At 39.2% G+C, this 18,702-nt stretch overlaps 1 protein-coding gene across 1 annotated transcript; it reads right to left on the reverse strand.

Annotated features, from left to right (window-relative positions):
- Positions 1-887: 887 nt before the first annotated feature.
- Positions 888-14,621, reverse strand: LOC149279304 (prostacyclin synthase-like). The gene is made up of 10 exons (XM_089501398.1): positions 14,569-14,621; positions 11,718-11,841; positions 9,398-9,576; positions 8,802-8,942; positions 8,484-8,638; positions 6,682-6,863; positions 2,889-3,057; positions 2,390-2,571; positions 1,558-1,709; positions 888-1,044 (listed from the first exon to the last, which is right to left on the reverse strand). The coding sequence occupies exons 1-10, from the start codon at positions 14,589-14,591 to the stop codon at positions 888-890; spliced, it is 1,464 nt and encodes a 487-aa protein (XP_089357524.1). The 5' UTR covers positions 14,592-14,621.
- Positions 14,622-18,702: the final 4,081 nt, after the last annotated feature.

The following is an 18,702-nucleotide window of genomic DNA, read 5'->3' on the forward strand; positions in this document are numbered from 1 at the left end:
GTTACCCTAAAATGTAGGGCTTTTGGGTTATTGCAAGCTAAATAAAAGGCTTAAAACCTGCAGTAAGCCACAAAACACTTTATCTACAACTCCTATCATCCAGAGCTTTCCAGTGCTTTTAACTTGGCATTTTACGCTACAGTGAAACTGATAGGAGTTTCAGTTCCGCAGTTGGCTATTCTTACACTTCGTATAGAAGAAGGTGCCTTTATGAGATGATTGCAATTTTTAAAACCATTCCAAATAAGTATAAATAAATATCAAATATTTTTATGTTCCGAATGGAAAAATAACCATTTGATTAAACCAAGTAAAAAAAAAATATTTTGTTAGATTTCTTTAGGAACCTGTCACAGTTTATTTTTATTTCTATTTTTATATATTGGAAGCCAGATTATTTTTTTTTGCTCCAATCCTATATTTTCTTTATTATTTGGTTTAATAGTTATTTATAATATTCACTAGGATGCCTGGGAGCATTTGTTCATGTATTTTCATGGAAGATGCTAAAATAACCTTAAATTATCAAAGCCGATACTGTATCTATTAAATCCAACCTTGTCTGGAGTCCCCTGGAGCATCAGATGCATTCTGTAACCTCATACTTTTGGAAGTATGTATTGGTCACATAATTAATGGATAGATCCCCAAAATGTCTAAATCCAAAAAGTTAACACATTCTATAAAAAATAATTTTCTTCTCTGTGAAACGTTAGTTGATGGTGGTCCCTCCTGTGATACTTTGTATCACTCCCGCATTGAATGTTTTTGAACATTGTCCTCCACGTTGGGTTTTGGTGAACGTGAGGTCGTGTTTTGTTCCTTAGATTAATATATGGGATGATTGAAATTTCACGGGCTGATATTTCCAGTGTATTCCTTGTATTCTATTCATGAATGAGGAACTTCCGTCGGTATCGAAAGATGATATCATTCTCAGGCTGCATAACCCCAAACCCGTATCGACTTTTATCAAATCTTGGAATCTCATCACTGGAGTTCCAGAGTTCAAAGTCAAAATGGTGGAACAAGAAAAAGACAAACCTAAAAAAAAATGAATGAAAGGGTCAGCACAACACAAAGGCTTTGGGTCTGGATTTAGCAAAAAAAGATTTGTATGAAACAGTCTGTAATGCATGGAAAACCACATTGTGACTACAGCCATGGATTGCAGCAGCTGTCGAGAAAGCACATCAATTCACAGATAATTGAAATTTTGTGACACTGAAACACTTTCTGAAAGCTTAATGAGTCAGAAAACACATAGTGGTCAGTAGAGGTAAAGGTTAAATAATGACCCGACACAGACACAGTCCCTCCCATGCAAACACTAATCTGCAAGTTGTTTGTGAGGGCATGCGAGGTCCTGGGACTTTTAATGTTGCAAGTTAAAGGTGAGGGCATGCAAGTTCAATGTAGATCTATCCAGGCACCCTCTGCTCAAATTGGCTCTTGTTGCCGTAGAAACTTGCTGCCGTTGAAGGGTTGTTATGTAAAAATAAACACTAACGCCAACATTGGCTTCTACTTTATTTAAAGAGTTACAAATATCCTTACTGTTTGATGCTGTTGACTGCGTGAAACTTCCCAATACAGATGTTACTCCCGGCTCCCCATGGCATGGTGGAATGACGCAATTGTTTCCCCGATTTGTAGAAGTCCTGTTTTCTGGTTCCATCAGGGTTCAGGAACCGGTCATATTTGAATTTCTAAGGGGCATTAAAGTTTGATAATCGGAAATAATTCAAACATTGATGCATTAATGGAATAACTTATCGCCAAACACTTTTGTAGAAAGAGAAGATTTTCTGAAACATTCTGACCCCATGTGAAAATCTAAGTTTGATTAACACTTACTGTCGTAGACAGTAATGAACCAGGCCAATAAAGTGTACTGAGTATCCTCATTGGATGTGTTGCCATCTGCCATCTTTAAACTAGGCTAAGGTGGTGATATAACCAAAAAGGGGACCAGCTGATGTTCAAACTTTGCTGAGAACAGACTCAACACTCATGGAAAGTCAGCGATATCCATCAGCTTCATAAGACCTGTAACAAGCAGGTGACCCCACCGAATGACCCCACCGAAGGTAAGGATTGTTTGTGTTGAACCACTTGGCTTTGTTAATGAAATATACATTTCACATGGGATAATTACATATAAGGTGATAGATCTAGGAAACATAAAAAAAATCTTATTTATTTTGTCTCTAAATGACCTTGCCCTTGGCATCTAAACATTCTGACCCTGTCATTTATTGCAGTTATATGAAGCGTTCTACAGTTACGCGAGTGGCAGCTTTTTTTTTTCTTTTTTTTTTTTAGGTGCATAGCAAACAAAAATAGAGACAAAGCGGTCAGAAGAATGCGAATGCGAAGTGACAATTACCTCGGGCTGCTGGTGGATTTCTGGATCCATCTGGGGGCTCACGTACGGGAAAAGACAGAGCCTGTCTCCGCGTCTCAGCCGGTACTCCCGGCCATCTGCCAGTTTCAGAGACATATCCACAAGGACTTCCCTGGTGATAAATGGTGCGGCTGTCAGACGTAGGCACTCGTTAAATACGCTGTCTGTTTGGAGGGGAAAAAAACAGGGATGATAAGCGGTATGACAGACCTAAAACGCTGTCTCCATGTATTGTTTTAGAACTTCAAGGTGGGGGCCAAGACCTATCACCTTTTTAGTAGGGAGGACCACGTGTTATTTAAAATCACAGGTGGGGAGAGAGCCTATTAAATTGGTAATAGAGTAGTGCTAGACCATGAATAGCTTTCGGACAGTCTTGGGCCCAAACAAAAGACTTGAGCGCCCAATCTGTCCCAAAGGCTACCATTTCCCCACCATTAACTGGTGGTCCTCAACACGACTCAAGCAAACGTGTACTGACCAAAAATGACTGTGTTGTCCAGGGTCTCTTGGTCAATATCTTCCAGATGTTCCATTGTGGTTCCTTTATTTTGAAAAACTTCTTCTAATTCCTGTTTCACAGCAAACAAGGCTTCGGGATGCTTGAGCAAGAAAACGAGGAGCCAGAAAGCTGCAGGACCCGCGTTACCCTAAAAATAAACAAGATACGTGGGTCTGAAATGCATCTCAACGCTAGACTCAGCGGTATTTCTTAACTCACAACTATTTCTTAATCTTTAAAGGCTTAATATATTAAATCAATTAATAAGAAAAAAATAACGTCAAGAGATTTTTACAATGTGGACAAAAATGTTATTTTTACATTTAATAATTTGGATTTTGGAATATCTAAATACGAGAGCTATCTGTCATGTGGTTAAAAAAAAAAATCATACTTTTTATAGAGAAATTAGCATTTGAAGTCCCTCAGTACCATCTAGTTCCATATAAAATAAAAATTACGAAAATAAATTAAAAAAATCAAATTAAAATAATTAAAAAATAATAAAAAATGAAAAAGCAGATCCAAAGCATTTCTGGTTAAGGACATTTGCTGAAAATAATATCATGGACCTAGCTACCGAAAGCAATTTGAAAATGCTTTGATAGATGCATAGGGGGGAGTTATTCACAAGGCAGGTGATAACAGGTTGATGGTTCTAGATAATCAGGTGTAACGGACCAAAAAAAATCAGCTCTGGACCACTGTTTGTGTTTTAGGGGCATATAGGTTTTTTTGACAAGTTTTAGGCGAGTTTTTCATATTTTTTGATTTTACAGGTGAAGTACCACTTGCTAACTTTGTTAATTAAATTCATTTTTTGGGGAGAAAAAAAATGCTAGAAATAATAATTTAAAAAATAAATAAATAAATAAATAAAACCAAAGCAATTGTATGAATATAAATAGTGCTGGTCAAATTAACATTTTCTCTTTCCTTTGAGGCATAACCCATATGCAATACGTATTCTCCCTTCTGTGAGTTGTGTAACCAATGCACACCATTTTGCGGGTCCGTAAATGGCAGTACAGAGAGAGCAGATTTAGACTTGTTTATTTTTTTCCTGCAGAGAGGTTCCAGTGACGTGAGCGATAATGGAAGAGGAAGCCGAGATGAGGCGGCGTGAGTCACTGTTCATGTCTGATTTCTATGTACCCTTCCTGCCCCCTCCATCAGAATGAATTAGCCTCAGTCTTACGGGAGCTCCTCGGGCTCCAAAACGCTTTGCTGAAAATCTCTTGCAATGTTTAAGTAATTTGAAATAGTCCAATTCCTCAGACAAGAACACATTCTTCTGTTCTCCTCACCAAATAACAACTTAAATGGTAATCATGATCTCTGAAAACACCCCAATCGCCGAGGAACTGTATAAAAAAAAAAATGACCAATTACCTTCTACTAGTAAGAAATGAGCCTGTATTGGTCTCTTAAAGGGGAATAGTCTTATTCCCAGCGATCTCCAACGATACACATCATAATTAATCATGGTGTTAGTGTGAGTGTGTGTCACTGTATGGCGACATTAGAGTGTGCATTAATTTCTGGTGTTAGCGTGTGTGTAAGTATATGATGTCAACATGTGCTTAAGTAAATGATTTTAGCATATGTATGAGTGTATGGTGCTAGCATGTGAGTGTATGGTATTAGCGTGTGTGTGTGTTTGAGTGTCAGGGTTTAGCCTAGGGTTAGTGATGTGAGGGAGATAGTGTGTGTTGTCAGTGTACGGTTTTAGAGTTAGTGGGTGTTAGAGCAAGTTTGTGTGTTAGTATGCATCTTTGTTTTAGTTACAGGGGTGTTGCACCCAGGGGCCACCAACCCTAGACTCAATACAGCCAACCGGCCTATGGAGCAGTGGAGATCATCCATTAGGAGCATCTGCATTAAGAAACAGGCAGACTAGATGGACCAACTGGTTTTTACCTGCCATCAAATTCTGTATTTCTATGTAAGGTCGAATGCATGATTTTCACCAACAAAATCCCAGTTTGAAGCCTTGACGTTATGTGCTCTTCTCTGTCCCTTTCACTTAATGTTCTAATGCTCTATGAACCGAAAACAGCATCTCTGTGCGTGATTCATTCACAAACAGGAGCATTTATCTGATTTTTTTTTTCTTTTCTCTGCAAAAAAAGCTGATGCAGCAAATGCACAGACGAGATCATATACTCAGGAAGTTACATAAAGTGATAAAACGCGTAACAACAATATCTGCAGACAGAGTGTCAACTACAATCCATGCCAGAGTGTAAGCATAACTCCTCATGGGAGAGAGCGGCACCTTGGACAAGGGCAAAGGAACCTCTGATTCTGATGTTGTCTAGCGCCACCAAGTGGACGGAACCTTTAAATATATATGTTCGTGTGTGTGTGTAAGCAAATGACTTTTTTGTTGTGGATTCTAAAATAGCTATATTATTTCTATATTATTCATTAAAATATGAACCCATTCCGTGCGGGAATACAAGGAGAGATCCAGGATCAAACTGATCACACGGTATTTATTTATGGAAAACATGATATCAACGGGGTGAAAAGTAACATAGACAAATATATCCGTCTGGCTATTTGATCCATTGGGCTGTATGAAGTTCATTAAACTGGCTCTCACCAAATGAGGCAACATCCCACAAACAATGCAGGAAGATCCCAGGAAGTGGGTGACGACTGCCTGCTTCCTAACTGTAGGGTTCTGATGTAATATTTGCTAAGGCTTGAGTTGGCACACTTTTTGGCACCTTGTTTTCGACACTGTTTTCTTTTAGCGGCAGTGAAGCTGGATTTGGCTGGAGGAGGATTGGGTGCCTATCGCCCCTTTCCTCTCTTCAAATAAGCCCAGCTGAGTCTTCCTTCGGGTTGACTCAAGAGCCGACCCTCCCATGGGGGGGGGGGGGATTTGTATGGGTTCTCCGTGTGGGAACCCAGAATCGTATCTTGCTTCTGCTGCCTTATGGCACAGAGTGCAGCACCCAGAGCACGCACCTCGGGCTCTAAAAAAAAATAATTTGCTAAGGCTTGGCCCCCACGACGTTTTGGCACACGTTTTTGGACACTGTTTTCTTTTTAGAGGCAGTGAAGCCTGGACTTTGCTGGAGGAGGATTGGGAGCCTTCTGGCCCCTTCCTCTCTTCAAGAAGGCCAGCACGGAGTCTCACTCTTCAAGGTGAGACTCAAGATCCGACCCTCCCATGGGGGGGGTTGGATTTTGTCCGAGTTCTCCGTGAGGGAACTCGGTATCGTAGTCTGGCTTCTGCTGCCTTTGGCACAGTTGCGGACCCAGGAGCACGCACCTCGGGCTCCAAAAAAAAAATAAAAAATTTGCTAAGGCCTTGTGGGAGTTGGAGAGAATGTATGGTGTTAGAGTGAATGTGTGTTACTGCATGGCGACATTAGAGTGTGCTTCAGCCTATGATGTTAGCATGTGTGAGAGTGTATGGTGCTAGCATGTGAGTGTATGGTATTAGCGTGTGTGTGTATTGGAGTATGATGTTTGAGTGTCAGGGTTGAGCCTAGGATTAGTGGTGTGAGGGGGAGGTAGTGTGTGTAATATTTGTAAGCGTATGGTTTTAGAGAGTGGATGTTAGAGCAAGTTTGGCCAAGACCCAGCAACATCCCTAGTGGCCATACCAGGTACTGCAGGCATAGTGAAAAAGCCTATGGTGCAAGGTTCCTCTTTGGTCTCCAGACCAGGTTAAATGTATCTTGGCACCAGAACAGCACTTGCCTGTGAAAAAGTTACACATTTTTTTTTTGGTAAGCACATTTCTTCTTCTTACCTGTGTAGCCCAAAGCTGCAGGACCATAGCCCTCGACTGCATTTCTGGAGTAACCTGGTTTTCCTCTAGGTGGCGCTGATAGCTTTCCATCCAACTACTTTTATTTGGTTTCCTTTTGAGGCTTTCGCTATCCAGCAGTTGCCAGAGGCGCTTCTTTATGCAGGCTGCTTTCTGCTTTTCCTCTACATACATTAAAAATGATATTCGTTACATTTAAATGTATGTGTCGTTGCAGAGGAAGCATCGCAATAGAAACAAAAATCTAAATATTCAAAAGGGAAAGAGTATTCCCATAGGTTAGGGATAATTATTATAATTATTACCAAGTTACATACTGGTCTCCTACTGAAAGAGATCATGTGAAATGCTCCAATAACAAAATTACATTAAGATTACAATTTTATGTGATAAGGATAAAAATATCTGTTCATGATTTAAAAAAAAAATGTGGCAGATCTTAGTTCTTTGTAAAAAAGAGAAATCCTAAAATTTCCTAAAAAGATTTTTTTTTCCCATAAAAGAGCGCTACCCAGTGATTAACCCCATCTCTCCCAGTCCCATTAAAACCCTTTCATGGTCAGAACATTCTGTAAAACAGAAATGTCAGGTTTCCTAAATTCTCTGTTTCAAGACTTAAAAATAATTTGTATAACTGTATACAAATATAAAAATATAATACAGAGCTCAGCACGGCGATTCCAGGGGTACAATTTCATTTTAGTCACTTCTCTTTCCCCCCCAAAAAATAATCTGGAAATTCACTGGATATTTTTTTAGGTAATTGCTAATAAAACAGAGAAATTATTAAACTCAGAATGACAGATATATGAAGTCGTAAATTACACTGAAAGCTGACAATATAATAAATCGGCCACTACAAATAGAAATGAGGCTAATTCTATGTTTGAGGTCGAACATTTGCTCCACGTGCGATACGTAGAGAATGTACAACTACTGCCACCTGCTGGTCATTGCATGAACTGACAATTCCACAAAGTCTGCATCCTTTCTTATGAAGTACGCAGCTCCAAATGTATCAAAAGTAGGTCAGATGCTTTTATGGGCCTTTTCATGGGCCCTCATTCAAGAGACAAAAAAACAACTGGAAATCCCATGATAGCAGCAAAAAGACCACCACGGTATCAATAACAATAGTCTGTGTATTTTATTTAAATGATACAATGAAATATGTCTGATCTTTGAATGAGGCAAATAGACCTACAATCGTAGAAGTGTATCACCTCTCTCGATACAAAGAATGTTTTTGAAATAAGAATCGGAAAAATATTTGGGACTCAATGAGTTTCCGGTTCTCCTGTTGACTCCCTTCTATTATTTTTGGCTGAGAAAGCCTCAGCAAGTCTGCAAGACTCATAAACCTTTAAAGGGTCATACTAACCCCATTCCCATGTCACTCCAACATCGTTATTAGAAATAAACACGCATGGGATAGACATACGGCTCCTGAATCTAAGACGAGACCAATGAGAAACGGGCGACTAGACGGGGGCCGATCTATAGTCACATTCTATGTTTCCTCTGGTGGTCAACTTTCTAGGTATCCAGGTCTTAAAATGATTGTGATTTTAATCAAATCTACTAGAAAGACCCCTGACTTGGATTACAAGTCTGACCCCTAGATTGCGATGACATCAGTATCAAGACCCCACAACGTTCACTTGAAACATCAGCTTAACATTAAACATGGGATAAATGTGGCAAGATCCACATTCTTGATAGACCACGATGAGATCGGATGATTATTTTCGGGTTATTTTATCATGCATTCGATGACACCCTACCCGCAGAGAGCATGCTACGAGCTGCCTTCATCAAGAGTCGATCCAGTTTCCGAAATTCTTTGTAAACTTCTTCAGAATGCTGGATGTCCTTCAGGTTCCCGTGTGAATTAGTGTACCGATTGGACTCGGATCCAAAAAGAGTTAAATACCCGGCCCTGAAATTATAAGAAAACGGATTTCTGGAAACTTTTTATTTACATTCCAAAAACTTTCAAAAATATTCAGATTCACAATTTTTACAATACAGTTTAAGCAATAAAATAAAAAACATGATAAATATTTAGGCTATTTTTATGAAAATACGTTAATTAACGATACCTGAGCATCACGCTGTATGCGAAATCAAATAATCCTTCCTCTTTCCATTCCGCGGCTGCTAACGCTTTATGTCCTATTATGGTGTTGAGATTGTGAAACATTGATCTTGTAAGGCTGGGTAAATTCTGTTTTTGTAAATGCCTGCCAAAAAAAACAGACATTTTTTTTTTAAAATGGAAAATTATTTCAGAATTATCTTTAGTTAATCTTCCGGTCCCTTTTTCGTTCTACAATTTATCCAACGCACTATTCCGTGAGACTTTCGGAAACGAGATCAGTAGATCTCGTAGGTCAGTTTTCAAAAACATTCCCATAAAATTCTTTATCCCAAATCCTAAATTATTTATTGTGTCCTTTTTTTAAAAGCACTTAGGACTTCTAAACATCTTACATCATGACCGAGATCGCTGGCCTGTTGCCCAAAGAGTTTCTTGTCAAACAGGGTTGTCCCATCCTACGTCTACATGATGGAGTGGGAAAAAAGAATTGCCCAACTCAATGAACATTTTGTAGTCTGCTGAACTAAATAAGAAAAGAAGAATATTTACAAAAAAAAAAATGTAAAAAGTTTTTTTGGACTTGTACCTAAAACTCACATTTTTAACGTAGATTTTTCTGCCTTCATGTCGTAGTTTGGCAATTTGAGATCGAACATTCTTTCCATTAAAATGTTGGCATATTTTTCGAAATCCAGCTTGGCGTGGGATTCCCAAACAACATGGTCGTAAGAATGAGGATCCAAAAGTACCGTGATGAAACGCCCGGCAACCTGGACCTAAGGACAAAAAAATAGAGGGGATAACGTTAAAAATAATAAAATAATAATACAAATAATGTAAAAAATAAATTAAATGCAGAATGTTTTTGCTTTTAAAATTTTTTTTTTTTAATTTTTATATTTTTTAAGAGGCAGATCTAGTGGTTCAGGAAATTACAATTTATTTATAAATAAAAATGTGGTATTTATTTATATTTTAGATCATGGAATAAAGAAATATCATCAGATGTACGGGAAATTTGGAAGGAACTACGGAATTGGAGAGAAGACGACCCTGGTCTAAAATTGGAAATGCCTATGGTCCTGCGGTATGATACGGTAAGTCCTGAACCCCGGGTGTCATCAGAAGAGGTGCTTCCTTCCACTTCTGTAAATAAGGCGTGACCTCTGACCCTGCCCCACAAAATATTTAAATGTATTTAATCAGAAAACCATAACTATCGTAAAATCATAACGTAAAAAGAAATTGTGTGGCCTATGTTTGGCATTTTGTAAATTTCAGGGTTGGGTTTATGAAGGCGGCAATTACCGTAATATTAAATTTTTATTATTATTATTATCATTGTTTGCTGTCTCTTTAGTTTGTTTTTAAAATAAATCCTTTTTTTATGTAAATGTCAATTGTAAAATCCAGATTTCTCATCAGTGTTAAAACCCTTAATCTTGTTTTTGTAAATCCTGCTTTATTTTGGGCAGATTTAGTCATTTTTTTTCTCAGTAAAATCTGTAGTTAAGCAGCGCTGTCATATCCCCGAAGCAAGAATATTTTAAAAATGACTTGTAATGTGTTTCTCATTCATTCCTTCATAGTTCGTGTTCTAATCCATTGTAGCCTTTCGAGAGTATAAAGAAAATGTAAAAAAAAAAAAAAAAAAAAAAAAAAAAAAAGATTAAGAATTAAGACTTTAGGACCAAGAAAATGAGCTAAACATGCTCAAAATGTGTGTTAGTAAAAAAAAGACGCTGACGTCTGTGTAAACAGTTTAAAGGCTGGATATTTTTAGGAAGTTGTTGAATCTTAGCCCACTCTCAAAATTCCACTTCAAATACAAAATAAGCGTCTCTGTCAGGTTGATACATTTACGGATTTACAATTTGGAATTGTTTCTTAGCTCAGGGTCTTGGGGGGGGGGGGGGGAATGGGCAGATTGTCAGGGTTTTTACCCCAGTAGCAGGATCTCGGGGTGGGGTGGAATGGGCAGATTGTCAGGGTTTTTACCCCAGTAGCAGGGTCTCGGGGGGGGGGATGGGCAGATTGTCCGGGTTTTTACCCCAGTAGCAGGGACTCGGGGGTGAATGGGGAGATTGTCAGGGTTTTTACCCCGTAGCAGGGTCTCGGGGGGGGGGAATTGGGAGATTGTCAGGGTTTTTACCCCAGTAGCAGGGTCTCGGGGGTGAATGGGGAGATTGTCAGGGTTTTTACCCCGTAGCAGGGTCTCGGGGGGGGGGGAATTGGGAGATTGTCAGGGTTTTTACCCCAGTAGCAGGGTCTCGGGGGTGAATGGGGAGATTGTCAGGGTTTTTACCCCGTAGCAGGGTCTTGGGGGGGGAATGGGGAGATTGTCAGTGTTTTTACCCCAGTAGCAGGGTCTTGGGACGAATGGGGAGATCCTCACGGTTTCCCCTCAGTCTCGGGGTGAAGGGACAGATTCTTGGGGTCACAGTCAGTTGCCGACTCCTTCATATTGTCCTTTGATTGAACGATATCTGAGAATCTCACTGCTATATCAGAGCTGGAACCCCTGCTTGAATACAGGTGACTTCATTCAGTCATCGTCCAGGTGGATTCCTAAACCTACATTATTTTACTCGCCCCTCTCCTAACCAGATGTCCCCCTTTTCTCCTTCACAGGGAGCCGTCAGGTTATCTCTCCCGTTTTTTATGGTTGATAATGTCCCCTTTATGGTTGATTACATAGTCCCTTTGTTTTAACTCATTTTCTCTAAAACCGTTATGCTAATTGGGGGGGGAAAATGCTTAATAAATGAATTAATTGCCGTTAAAGGTTTTAAAGGTAACATTTCAAAATGTTTGGGTCCCGATTCACTACCCCGTAACTGTAAATCAAACAAAAACATCAAATTCTAGTGACTGGCGCCCAAGATAAGACTTGGGGAAGCCGACGGCCGATACTCACAGTGAATATATCTCCATATTTCTTCTTCATTCTCGACAGAAACTTGGAAGCATCTCCCCCGAATTCCAGCGCGTGACCCAACCATGGAACAAGTCCCCGGTCTAGAGGTGGTTCGTTGCGCTGTCTAAAAGAGTCGAAAAAAACACATTTTATCCCGTTAACATCTTAAATGTAATCGTAATCGGGTCTGAAAAAGCAAATATAATTCCGAACGTTCCGTCAAAAAAGACCAATTAAAAAATTGGCAAAAATATGGCAAACTTGTTGAAAAAGAAAATACAATTTAAGAGACCAAATCCTAAATGCCGTATTTAACTTTTCCTCTCTTATCTTTTTATTCTCTTCTCTGTCCTTGTTGTTTTTTTATCTCCTTTCTCCTCTCATTTTTCCTTTTTTTCTCTCTTTTCTCTTTCATTTTTCTTTTTCCCCTCCATCATCTTTTGTCTTCTTTTCTTTCTTGTCTCTTCTCTCTCTATTCTCCTGAATCAAACATTTTCGTTTTCACCAACATCCCCCATCCACGGCCACAGCCTTGATCATGCCCCATGCACGCCCTACACACGGTCAACAGCCGGGCAAAAGGTGGCAGCTCTAGGCGCACGCCAGGTGCCCTCCGGGGTAAAAAAACATATTCAGGGCAGGCACCTAAAAAACTGGCATTTCTTAATAATATAACACTATGTAAATTTAACCAATTTTTAGCTGACAATATTTTGAATTCCTGGAATTCCAAAGAAATTGGTGTTAGTTGTGATGTAAAATTGAAAAAAAAATTAAAACCCATTGAAAACAATGCATTTTGAGGCCGTACATGTACGGGCTTTGTCATTAACAGGTTAAAAAAAAAAAACTAAAAAAACTTTCTTCTACTTTCTTGTGCCTTATTACGGACAATAATAGAGGTTGGAGATAAGGTGGATGGACGAAGTCCAAGCTATACAACCAGTTCAGGAATTTTCTCTCGCTCCGTCAGCCAGTCATTGAGTTTTTATATTTATTTTTTTGGCTTATCGCTTTTTATCTCGGTAAACGGATCAAACCAAGCCGGGTTTTCATTGTTTGCGGCAGGGAAGGGCTCTGCTTTTGTTATGTTTCGGCGAAGAAAATTGGCAGACGGGTTATTTTTTTTGTGGTCTGCTGGGATGGTTTGACTTTCCCGGCCTGAGTGTTGATTAAGTGAGATTTGTAGTTATAAAAATGTCAAATAAGGCTGATTTACAGAACGGCGTCCCCATCGCTTTAATAGAATTTAAAGATGCGGTTCCACTTGGACAAAACGTTATTTGCCTCCTCTAGAATGCTAAGCAGATAAACCTTACCAGGTCTGGTATTTTATTCTTCTTTTTTCAGAAGATTTATTCTCTATTTTACTCTGCTTTTCGGTTTCTATGGCAACCAGACCTGCTTTTGTGTAACATGGCAATTAGGAGTGAAAAACAATATGAGGTTTCCATGATTAAACCCAAAATTGGTAAATTCAGCAGAGAATGTACTTAAACTCATACCCCATAGAATAAAACTCTGCAGAGTATGAGGGGGTAAAATACCTCATAATGTAATACTCTGCAGAGTATGAGGGGGGTAAAATACCTCATAATGTAATACTCTGCAGAGTATGAGGGGGGTAAAATACCTCATAATGTAATACTCTGCAGAGTATGAGGGGGGTAAAATACCCCATAATGTAATACTCTGCAGAGTATGAGGGGGGTAAAATACCCCATAATGTAATACTCTGCAGAGTATGAGGGGGGTAAAATACCCCATAACGTAATACTCTGCAGGGCCTGGAGTCCGGGAGATCGGAAAGGGAGATGTTTTTGATAAAGTCTCCCGTCTAATTTGCTCACTTTTAGTAAATTATTACACACTGCACTGGGACGGAGGGGCAGAAATATTTCTTGCCCCTCCTGGTACATTAAATAGAATGAACTATTGTTAACCCTTCTATAAACGTATTACATCAGACGCTGGATGTTTTGGAACGCAGTAAAAAAAAAAAAACCCATACGTTACAGAATTTGGGAGAACGGGGGCGTTGGGTGGCGGGGGATTGTAAACACTTTCAAAGTGATGTAAAGAGACGGACATTATGTATACATTTTGTATTTGGCTTAATTCTTCTGCTTTTGGAACCCTTTCAGTAGGAGAATAATTAAAGGGTTAAACCAGAACTTTTAGAAGTTCAGGGAATTTTTTAAAATTCAGGACAGAAACCGTCAATAATTACCAATAAATGTTACCAAGGTGACTCTTAAATTTGTATTTTGTGCAGTTTTAATATAATTAGAAGTGAGTTTTCCCGACGGTTTAAGTACCCAATATTATTTTTTTTACGAGGAGACGCATTAACAGACGTTGGGAACATTATACAAAATAAAACACTTAATTGTTCAAAATGAGGAGTTACATAAATCACCGTCTCCTTAATTACATATAAAATGTTTCCACCGCTCGCAACACAACTGCCAGTACCTCCACCCAGCGATTATAAAAAGATACAGGTATTTATGAGAAGACACAGACTAACACATTATTATATAGAAAACAGAAAAAATCACGGCAGATCGGCCCCATTCGGCCCCATCTGCTGTAAAGACTCAAACCTTAATCAGTCGTTGGTCTCGTCTTTGATTCAGGAGCCGTATGTCTATCCCATGCATGTTTAATACCCTCACTCTATTACACTCTACCACTTCTCCTGGGAGGCTGTTCCACTTATCCACCAGCCTCTCAGTAAAAGAAGGCACAGCACAGTAACACTGCATCTTTGCAGATCAGTTAACAATTAATTGATCTTCTTCACCTCCCTGATGATCGCTGGTAACTGGCGGTTGGATTTAGGACTCACCTCATCCTCCCGAAGAAGAGCATCCACGCCAGGATAACCCCGAGAGAGAGCAACAGCAAAGCAGAGAGCGCAGACATCCTTGCAGGAGGGACAGACGGGGAGAGAGTCAGAGTCTGGGCTGCATTTTAGCTGCTATATATAGCGTTAGTAAAGGGGGCAGGGCGGAGGCCGATTATTCATTATTAAAGACCGAATTTCAACACATGCAACAAGTGACGCTTCTTACTCACGACTCCCAAAGTATTTCTACAAACCTAATTTACTAAATTATTGAAATAGTGGGACGCCTCGTGATGTTTGAGGACATGCAGCCCTCTAGCCTCCACCGAACGGGAACTCTCGTGAGCCCCGTCTCGTTCTGTAGAGGCTGAGGCTCTCCGTCCGGTCCGCCATATTGTTTGCCCCATTCGTGTAGCAATTGACCATTGGGCGGCTCGGATATATCGGCCGAATATGTGGGTACCGGTAGCACGGAACCAGGTTCTGGGAGGTCATCAGGCTCTTATGACACCCAATCTGGACTTATATGGTCAATGTTTGATTTTAAATTTGGGTCATTAAAACCTTTTTTTTTTTTTTTTGTCTGCTCATCAGGACTATCCTTGGGGTTGTTCGGCCAGTATAGCTGAATGGGGGGGCCCAACCTCTGTAGGGGCCCGTGGGTCCTTGGGAATCAACCTGATGGGCTATGACAGAGCTTTGTTATGTTTTTAAACATCTGGGAGGAAATTCGCAACTAAATGACTGAAATCCCTACATTGATCATTTTTAATGTAAAAAAAAATAAAAATATATAATATAAAAACTATATTAAAATAATATTATATGGATAAATAATTAATACTATTAATTAAAATATTTATATGAATATATTAAAATAAAAAAAAACTTAAAAAAAATAATTTTTTCATGGAAATATTTATATAAAAAATTTTTTTCTGTTGGACACCAAGAAATTATATGTATTTTAGACATAAACAATTTAATAATAATATATATATTATATAATTTATATTAACAAGGACACTGATGGCTGATGTATTTACTAATTCCTCCCAGATATTTTAATGATTTTTTATTTTATTTTTATTTTAAGTGCTGAGTTGGGGTATCCATAGAATTCGTCTACCGATTCTTAGGAGAACGGAGATGTTTTATCTATAAACACGATATCCGCTGCTACATTAATAATAATATTTCTAACCGTAATCTAGAGAAAGAAATTTATTGGTCCTGAACGGCAGATAAAGGGGTCCTTTTTTGTTGCAATAGGGGGGTGACTATTACATGCAGGGTTTTGTTTAGATTCCAAAAGAAATACAAATTAGAAATCAAAGGACGCCGATCCTCCCTAGGAATTCCAAAGATTTTGCAGAAAACAGACCATGTACGATTTTGAAATAATACCGAAAATGTTCCTGTATTCCTGCTTATGTGACTCACAAAATGTACGTTGAGCTGACTTCATCCTCTTCCAGGTACATTGTGTCCGACTTTCGCACCCCAAAGGGCTCATAGGAATTTGCCGGTAGATCGGCCCCATTCGGCCCCCCGTCTAGTCTGCCCTTTTTTTATTTTTTTATTTTAGAATTTTCACAAATATGCTGATAAAGTCATACTTTGCAAGTATTAAAACATTTTTTTTGGACTGTGATATATATAAGCGATAGGCGCTCTATCAATCTGTATAACAAACAGAATCACAATAAACTGTGAAAGCTGCCTATTCTCCAGGACGAGACGAGGGTCTTCTTCATGGTCCGTTTCTTGGGGTTAGAAAGGATCTGACGAGGAAAGAGCTGCATAAATCACAACATCAAGGATCTGTATCGCACTAACGTAACCCTTAATTTTGTATATTTCAGTAATAACCCTCCAGTGCTGTATACAGTAATATAACCCCCAGCGCTGTATACAGTAATATTACCCCCAGCGCTGTATACAGTAATATTACCCCCAGCGCTTTATACAGTAATATAACTTCCCGAGCGCTGTATACAGTAATATTACCCCCCAGCGCTGTATACAGTAATATAACCTCCTGAGCGCTGTATACAGCTGATGCTTTCTGGCAATGCTAATTAAGTCTGTTCCTCAAAAGACATTCATTAGTCAGCGTGTCGGGTTGGGTGAATAAGACTGAGCCATTCTATTATTTCCCACAGGCAGTATGATAAGGAGTTGGGGTGTTTAGTAGATCGGGGCTCAGATAACAGAGCAAGCTGATATGCAGCTTCCTGAAAACATTATATTATAGGGCAAAAACTACAACCACCAGAGGAGTCTTCATGAGCCAAGTGAATATATTGACGTTCCTACAGCTGATTCCAGCTTGGGGTTTGCCAGTCCTGCACAATAATCCAGCACAGATAAGGAGTTATCTTTATATGTTCCTGTTCTTTCTTCTTTCGAAGTTGTCTTTGCTACTGAAATAGGATTACATGTGTTTCCTATAACTGCTGGTTTCATTGTTACTCAACGATTTACTAGCCGGCCACCACTGACTTCTCAATTCCTTCTGTTTAAGGCAATTGATTTATTGGTCTGAAAAATAAGACTTTCGGCAGAAATGTTCTCTGATATTTTGTTGCGTGGAATTTGTCTTTTGAAATTTGTGATTGTGTCTTGGAGGCTAATTACTACTAATCCACCTCTTGCTCTTATGTCAACAACATTGGTGGTTTTCAACCCTTCGTCCATTTAGTTTACAACGAGAATAAACACATTACTAAGAGCAGTTGGGGGACCATGAGCCAGCATTCTGCTTCTGCTTTAAGTCACGTTAGTTCGTATGGCGGACAGACAGACGATAACTAGTTTACAGCACGAGGATGTAAGCGTGTAATGGAAAAAAAATGTCGAAAACATCTATTTCTCCAAGTGTCGGAGGTGGAACGTCAACGAGGACCAAGTTCTAAAGGTGAACTGAGGATGAACTCAGTTGTGTTCCATTCTTAGCTCATGCGATGGACTTTGTCTTGAACCTAGAAGGGATCTGAGTCCAGGAGGCTACCACCATGTTCAAATGGTCGAATAACCAGAGAGAGCAATATTCCCTTAAAGACGGGCTGGTGAATGTGTCTGATCTCGCTATCTTTCTTGTTAAACCCACATAGAAGTTCTAGGTTCCTTCTAAGATAAGCAGAACAATCCCGTTAGCGTTTCTGTCAGCAGGCTGGGGTTAGGGTTTGCAGTTAAGCTTTTTTTTTGGAAAATACATACCCCAGGGGTACATTGAATAAATTACTGCCCTGAATAATATATTTTACTTGCATTTCCAGTTAAAGGGTCCATCTGGTCACCCAAATATTGACCTGTGTAGGGTGACTTTCACATCTGACAAGAGTGAGTAGAGCAGGTTGATATTATCTCTTTGGTGACCTTGGATCTTTCCTAATTTTATGGCAGGTAGGGGGCTGCCATTAATATATCCTCACCCCAGTTTCTGATCACCAACCAAGATTTGGGTTCTACTTGAAACTTCACAACCCAATTGTAACATAAACTGTCTTTTGAGTAACTTTTTCTTATGTCTCTGACTCTCCCTCTCTGGAACTCTTTTTCTACCTGAAGTCTCTCAAATGCAGATGTTTTTGTTGGTAAAAATATTTTAGAGCGTTCCATAAATCTCGTTACTTTGAACTAGTGTTGGTTCAAGGTTTTTATGACTGACGTTTTTATTGAGGCATTATGGGCTCTACAAAATTCTAAAAATGCCCCTTTAAAAAAATGCAATAATTAAGACAGATGATCGGGTCAGTAGTTCATTCGCCATGAAATCTTCCAGTTAGATTTTTGATGGATATTACGAGCGGTGGAAGGCACAGCACGTAGCTGGAATACATTGTGGTCGGAATGTGATACCGGTAGATCAATTTTAGGCGGTGGGTGGGCTAATTAGCCGTTATCTACCTTCATTATCTGTGGATGTGCTTTCACAAACCATTAGCTCAAGAGAATTTTCATTAACGAGCCAGAATATGTGGACATTTGGTATTCACAGTTTCAGTTGGGGCCAAATGATTCAGAAAAGGGATTTAGTTTTTTGGGGGTTAGAAAGACTTAAAGTAACAGCCCCCTCATTCTAAAGTAAATTTAGATTCTCCAATAGAATGTTAAGTAATTAATTAATCT

This window comes from Sceloporus occidentalis, unplaced genomic scaffold (assembly GCF_023333645.1).
Source record: "Sceloporus occidentalis isolate IW3139 unplaced genomic scaffold, rSceOcc1.0.p SCAF_173, whole genome shotgun sequence".
Lineage (NCBI taxonomy): Eukaryota > Metazoa > Chordata > Lepidosauria > Squamata > Phrynosomatidae > Sceloporus > Sceloporus occidentalis.

Coding starts and splice junctions, on each gene's coding strand:
- LOC149279304 (XM_089501398.1), bottom strand. CDS start 14,591: ATGCTCTTCTTCGGGAGGATGAG. Junction 8,943..9,397: donor GAAAAATCTACGTTAAAAAT/GTGAGTTTTAGG, acceptor TTTTTTTGGCAG/GCATTTACAAAAACAGAATT. Junction 2,572..2,888: donor GGACAACACAGTCATTTTTG/GTCAGTACACGT, acceptor CCCTCCAAACAG/ACAGCGTATTTAACGAGTGC.